The sequence below is a fragment of the Pundamilia nyererei genome, unplaced genomic scaffold, assembly GCF_000239375.1.
Source record: "Pundamilia nyererei isolate P.nyererei 1_Seehausen unplaced genomic scaffold, PunNye1.0 scaffold00157, whole genome shotgun sequence".
NCBI lineage: Eukaryota > Metazoa > Chordata > Actinopteri > Cichliformes > Cichlidae > Pundamilia > Pundamilia nyererei.
Window position 1 is genome coordinate 166,472 of NW_005187558.1, and position 7,584 is coordinate 174,055.

The 7,584-nt window shown below is 38.3% G+C and overlaps 1 protein-coding gene across 1 annotated transcript; it reads left to right on the plus strand.

Moving 5' to 3' along the window:
• The first annotated feature begins 3,266 nt into the window (after positions 1-3,266).
• Positions 3,267-4,380, plus strand: LOC102215871 (olfactory receptor 10J4-like). Its single transcript, XM_005745316.1, has 2 exons — positions 3,267-3,751; positions 3,927-4,380. The coding sequence occupies exons 1-2, from the start codon at positions 3,267-3,269 to the stop codon at positions 4,378-4,380; spliced, it is 939 nt and encodes a 312-aa protein (XP_005745373.1).
• Positions 4,381-7,584: the final 3,204 nt, after the last annotated feature.

Below are 7,584 nucleotides of genomic sequence, written 5' to 3' on the forward strand. Positions count from 1 at the left end.
GAATTAAAAAAAATGCTACAAAATAAATATATAGCAGCATAAAGATATCAGAACTTCAAATACAAGTACACTCATCAATCAAATGCTTATAGTGAATCATATGTATGTGGACTGAAGAAGAGTTTTATTGGTTTGCTTCAACCTTGAGGGAGCTGAACTGTGAAAGTCAGTTACATCATTGTTCAGCCTCTTTTACTTGAGGCTTTAGTAGTTAGAGCTAATGGATCATAAGTTGCAGCTAACAATGACAATGATCAGCCAACTTCTATTAATCTAGTATAGAATTTTAATAATGTAGCAAGATTTTATTGTTGAGTGTATCCTGGCTTTTTTGCACTCGGGTCCATATCTTATTTCATAAGGAGTTTTTATTTGGTTTCCAGTTTAGGTGGTGTGGTTTTATGCCTTGTGTACATTTTCAGTGAAAAAAAAACTTGGATAACTACCATACTAAATAATAATAATAATAAAAATAATAATTAAAAAAAACTTTAACAAAAACAAGGACATCAAGCTTGTGCATTACGAATGTCTTTTCATACATTATTTTATTTATAGCCTATAAATAAAGCCTATGTATAGCATACATGGAAAAAATTCCCCCGCTGACCCCTGCGGGCGGTCTATCCTTCAAGCTCAGGTCCTCTACCAGAGGCTTTGGAGTTTGAGGGTCCTGCACAGTATCTTAGCTGTTCCTAGGACTGCGCTCTTCTGGACAGAGATCTCCAATGTTGTTCCTGGGATCTGGTGGACCCACTCGCCTAGTTTGGGAGTCACCGCACCTAGTGCTCCGATTACCACTGGGACCACTGTTACCTTCACCCTCCACATTTTCTCAAGCTCTTCTCTGAGCCCTTGGTATTTCTCGAGCTTCTCGTGTTCCTTCTTTCTGATGTTGCTGTCATTGGGAACCGCTACCTCTATCAGAATCAGAATCAGAATACTTTATTAATCCCGAAGGAAATTAGGAATTATCACTATGGCCGTCTCCTTCTGTTTGTCTACCACCACTATGTCCGGTTGGTTAGCCACCACCATTTTGTCCGTCTGCATCTGCATCTAAGTCCCACAGGAACTTAGCTCGGTCATTCTCCACCACCCTTGTGGGCGTCTCCCATTTTGACCTCAGGACTTTAATGCCATATTTGGCACAGATGTTTCTGTATACCATGCCAACCACTTGGTTATGGTGTTCCATGTATACCCTGCGTGCTAGCATCTTGCATCCTGCTGTTATGTGATGGATTGTCTCTGGAGCATCTTTACACAGCCTGCACATGGGGTCTTGCCTGGTGTGATAGACCCCAGCCTCTATCAGTCTTGTGCTCAGAGCTTGTTCCTGTGCTGCCATGATTAGTGCCTCTGTGCTGTCTTTTAGTCCAGCTTTGTCCAGCAACTGGTAGGATTTCTGGATGTCAGCCACTTCCTCTATCCTATTGTCCCTCTATGATGGTGCGTCCTCTTTCTCGGGTTTCTGCTGCCTGAGGTATTCCCTGAGCATGTGGTTGGTTAGGGCCATCTTCCTGATGTATTCATGGATGTTTGCTGCCTCATCCTGGACTGTGGTGCTGACACACCAGTCCTTGCTTTTGCTTAGCATACAGCCTCAGGGTGCTGGATTTGGGGTGAAACCCTCCATGCATGGTCAGAGTCTCCTGGTCATGATGTCACTGGCTTCTATCTCCACCTTTGGCCAACTTATTATGCCAGCAGGGTACCTGATCAAGGGCAGGGCGTAGGTGTTGATAGCCCAGATCTTGTTCTTACCATTCAGCTGACTCCTCAGGACTTGCCTGACCCTCTGCAGGTACTTGGTGGTTGCAGCTCTCCTAGCAGCCTCTTCATGGTTCCCATTTGCCTGTGAGATCTCCAGGTACTTGTAGCTGTCTTCAATGTTTGCAATGTTGCCTTCTGGTAGTTCCATCCCCTCAGTTCTGACTACCTTCCCTCTCTTTGTTATCATCCACTTTGTTCAAGACAGTCCAATGAAATCTAAAAACCATTGCATTCTTCAGTTATTCAGTTCTCACCCCACGCTGCCCAACTGAATCCAGTTCTGGGACTGATAGAGTATTACCACCCAGGAGCTCTGTGTTGGAAAATCCATGAGAAGACTTTAACAAAGACGCTCCCTTTAAATCAGTATCAGAATCAGCATACTTTATTAATCCCTTGTGAAATTATGTGGGTTACGGGTTGCTCCAGTACAGTGACATTAGAAAAAACAATAACAAAAACAAAAACAGACTAGACTATTAACAATAGAATATCTTAAGATCTAAGGAATAGCACAATATATACAAATCACCAAATAATAAATATCCAGATGTGATTGCAAATAAATATCAAGAAAATAGACGGCAACATTACAGAGTAAGAAAAGAGTGTGTGCAAAAGGATGTAACTTTTGCAGTGTTTACAGTGTATTAGACGGAGGAGTTCTACAGGGAGATGGCCACAGGCAGGAATGATTTCCTGTGTCGTTCAGTGGTTTTTGGTCATTTCAGTCTCACTGAACGTTGATGTGATACTACAGAACTTTAATAACTTTTATCTGAGTAGACTGAGTTTCACTTTAGTGGACCTAAGCCTCCTAGTTTTTTCTCATGAAAGACTGAATAGGTTAATCAAGTTTTGGTTGTTCTTTTTTCTTTACTTTCTTTTCTTTTTCTGGATACTGGTTCCGGGTCGCTACTCGTGCGGTCCACCGGCCAGTCAGCTGAAAAGTTTTTTCAGTCACTTTAATTTTAAAACTGTATATACTGTATATTCTGTGCATTTATTATCTCACTGTTATACCCTGTTCTTACTGTCCTTATCTTCAACGTTATGCTGCTCGGTTGTCTGTTAATTGCCCCTTAGGGATGAATAAAATCTTCTGATTCTGATTACTACCCTAAGAGATCAATTGTCAAAGCACCTTAAGTAGATGGTATAATAATTTCGAGCTTTGAAGTAAATTTTGATTCTATTACTTAATGTGCAGAAACAGAATTACAATTTAGCCACACTACTTGCATGCTGACTTGGGGTATCTTTGCCACTGTTTATTAGACACTGAACTTCTGGACTGCAAAGCTGCCTTAAAGTCAAAACAACTCTTCACAGTTTAAAAAAGGTCACATGAATGCATGTTGTGGTGGAGGATTTGCTGAAATCCGTGGAGGGTGAAGTAGAGTGATTAAAAACATACTGCATGGTCAGAGCAGGACGCATTAGAACTGTGGATAGGATCTTGTAAATACAATTCCCAGCCAGGTAACTCAATGGACAATAAACTAAATTTAACTTACATAACACTTAATGGGTATGTAGAGGTGGAAAAGTACAGATATGTCTATTTTCTGATTATTTTTACAATATATGCTGCAGTAATTTTCTCTAATTCCACCATTATTCGTCTTATTGTGTTTCATCAAAGCCTTCATGAGCCCATGTATATTTTTATTGCAGTTTTGCTGATTAACTCTACTTTTTTTTGCACAACCATCTACCCAAAGTTTTTGCTTGATGTTTTATCTGAAAAACAGATTATATCACACACAATGTGTCACTTTCAGTATTTTGTACTTTACACTTCAGGAGCTTCAGAATTTTTAGTGTTGGCAGCCATGGCCTATGACAGATATGTGTCTATATGCAAACCTTTGCAATATTCCGTAATCATGAAAAAAACTACCATCTCTGTTTTCTTGGTCTTAGCGTGGCTTGTGCCTGCTTGTCAGGTTGCAGGAACAACTGTCAGGGCTCTGTGTGCGGGCAGGCAGAGATGATAATAATAATAAACATCACAACAAGAGAATGAGAAACAATCCAAAACACCAAGATAACTGAAACACAAAGTACCAGAGAAACAAAGAATAATCCATGATGCAAAAGTGAACCAAAACATAATAAACTCGAAATACTGGGTCCAACGGACCCAGAACCGTGACAACAACATCACTAAGTGCTACTAGAAAAGTGTGTAACTTTACTCTGCAAGGGATATTTTGTAATAAGTCAGTTTACAAACTTCATTGTGTGAGTTCAAGAGTTTTGGCTATTTATGGTGTGAATGTTTTGCTCAATATTGTATTTTTTCCCATGCTCTACATAGTTTTCACTTACACAAAGATACTTATAATATCTTATCAAAGCTGTAGAGAAGTCAGGAAAAAAGCTACACAGACCTGCTTACCTCACCTGCTGGTTTTATTCAACTATTCATTCTTCTGTACATGTGAAGTTATTATACTTCGACTGGAATCTGATATTTCACAGACTGTACGTTTAATAATGACTTTGCAAGTGGTTTTATATCATCCACTGTTTAATCCAATCATATATGGACTAAAAATGAAATACATTTCTAAACACCTAAAGAGATTGTTCTGCTAAGAAAATTGATGTACAAAAAAGTATAGTGAGATGTTTGATTTTGATCCCTGAAACAGATTTATTGTTTATTTCATCAGATATTCTATATATTGATATATCTCCTATATAAATATTGATTTATCTCTCTTTGTACTTAACAATTTTTCTTTTATCTATTTATTTAACAATCTCTCACTTTGTGTGAGAATCAACATTTTGTTCATGTGATGAACTCTTCTGTTACAAATTGGTGAGGACTTCTACACTAACAGTCACATTTATAGCTACATGTTGACAGACTTTTCAAAATCATCTGCAATAGAAAAAAGTAAAGACAAAAAGAAAATTAATTAAGAAAGCAGCTCTTCAAGTGGGCACTGATAGGAAAAGAAACATAGCTGTTGATAATAATGCAGATTTGGGTCCTGCTGTTAAATGAAACCTTCCCCTTGTATATGTAAGTATTCTTTTGCCATGTTATCAGACTGTAGAGTGACAAATTAGTCAAACATAATAAGAGTAGCACATGGGTGTAGAATTGCTAGCTAACAACAAGCTTGTAATACAGTGTGTTTTCACCATTGTTTTTTCCTGAAATTGGCTTTATTTTGGTATTAAATCAATTTGTTCTAGAAGTAATTAGTGTTACCTTAAAACTTCACACATCACCTACAGCAAAGTGTAAAAGCAACCCAAGAGTTCCTTATGGCAAAGAAATTATGTTAATGTTAAGATATTTTAAGCTCTTGGAGAGATGGTTGAACCTTTGTGTCCTTAAAAGACCAGAAAAGTTTTCTGGTGTCGAATATATTTACTAATAAAAGCTTGAGGAGCTTAAGGGTCCTGTGCAGCATCCTTGCTGTTATTTGGACTGCACTTTTCTGGACAGAGATCTGGGATGTCCTTCACTACCCCAAGTCCTAAAATTACTATGTGAAACACTGTTTCTTTCACCCTCCACATCTTCTCACGTTCCTCTCTCAGCCCTTGGTACTTCTAAAGCTTCTCATGTTCCTTCTTCCTAGTGTTGCTATCACTTGGTAACACCACAGTACATCTATCACTACAGCTAATAGACCCCATTCCAACAGTACTGCTCAGAGAGGTCCTACCTTAAAGTATACCTCAGTCTTAAATATGGGCATACCACAGGCCTTTAAAGTGGACATGAAACACTTCATTTATAGAGGCTAATTTACATGATGGAGCCCAGCTCTCACAAACTGACACAGTGTGTGTTGCTGGATTTAGGAAAATAGTGCTTAAAACGCTAAAGAAGCTAACTAGAGTCCATTATCGTCTGGCAGCACAAATGAACAGGTCACCACCATGAGGGAGAGGTCGCCAAACCACATGATCCTGCTAAGATGAACAGACATATGGCTCAATACACAGAAGGGAATAAGCAGGAATTCCAGAGAAACAACACACCAGCTACTGGTACAAGGTACCCAATACTGCAAGACCAGGCTCAGCAACTTATGCATCACCTGGATTGGCAAGAAAGCCTATGACTCGATGCCCCACACACAGATCTTGGAACGCATAGATTTGTACAAGATAAAAAGGACACTAAGAGCCTGAATCAGAAAATTGATGGGGATGTGGCGAACTTCAAGCCTATAGCACAAGTCGCCATCAAGTGCGGGATTTATCAAGGAGATGCGCTGTCCCCACTCGTGTTCTACATATGCCTGAAACCCCTGAGTCATTGACTGTAACAACATCGGAATGTAATTTGTACTGGAAAAATGTAGTTGGATGTACCTGGGAATCCCACAAACAAATAACCATGAAGAAACTGCTAGGAAAGCCAGTCTCCAGCAGTGTTGATTGCCTGTTGTCTCTGGTCCTCTGGGACTCACCCTTTGGCAGTGGGCAACCCATCTGGGCCTTCCTGATAAAAAATATCTAATATAGTAGAATAGAATAGAATAGAATAGAATAAACCTTTATTATCCCATGGATAACAGATTTTGACATAGATTGTTACACAACTGTACACACAGTAGCTTTTTCACATTTTAGTTCAAAAACCAGAACCTCAGAGATACATACTTCATCAATCTTAAAAAGTGAACATTTGATAAATGCCACAGCCAAAACTTCACCCTGGCCACTTTCTCTGGGACAATTAAAACAATCATATAGGGAGGGCATAGTTCACCAACTAGGCAGTCCTCTCCAGAGTTTATTCACATTTCTGTTAAAAATATAAAACTATCAAGGGCTCTAACATTAAAAAGACTAAACTTAGCAAGGTGAATGGAGGTAGCAAAGAAACTGTAGGTTGTAGATGAACAACATTTAAAAAACTGGATGAGACAAGAGATTCCCTACGCCTTGCAAAAACTGTCCTATTAGTTATTAAGGCCAAAATACCAAAAACGTCACTTGAGGGTTCAAGTCCAGCTGTATTGTATATCAGTCTATTATAATCAACAGGTATGGTTGTTCATGCCTGAGGTTTTTGTTTGTTTGTTTGTTTTTGTTTTGTGTTTTGATACTGCATTCTGTGTCAGTGAAGGGCCTGTACTATTTCTTCAATTGGTTAATACTCTGCGTGGAAGCCTGGCTGGTCCTGAAGGCCTCTATAGATTGAAATCATCTCAACAGAGACTTCAGGTTACACCCATGCCTTCCAGAACAAAAATAGTAAAACTGACCAAATAAAGGATCCTTTCCAGAAAATGAAAGTGAACTACTAGCTAAACTACATTTTCTTGCACTCCAAAAGAAAACAAACTGGAAAGAAAATCCAGATATATAGTTTTCAACTGTAAAATAAAACGTATTTTGAGGTGTCTGAACTGTATGTAACACAAGATTGTAATGGAATTTCATTTACACAGAGCCACAAGATAAAAAGTGACTGGCATGATAACTGTCTCATTTTTTAAGTACTCGACCTTATGTTACTCTACTTCATCCCTTTTTCATTTCTCTTGATGTTGTGTTAGTATCCATTAAGAAGGATATTCACGTTTAATTTCATTGTGAAAATCAATAGGGGCAATCACATTAGATGAAACTATTAACAAATGTATTATTAATGAGGAGAGTGATATCAAACATTCATTTTAATATTTGTTTACGTTTCATTTTGGTTTTTAAATATTGATCAATTCTCAGTTGTAGGAGGAAAACATTAAGCCAGTTTTCATAAAATTAATAATAAATGAGTAATAAAAAAGACTATAAATTAATAAATTGGTTTGCTTGCAA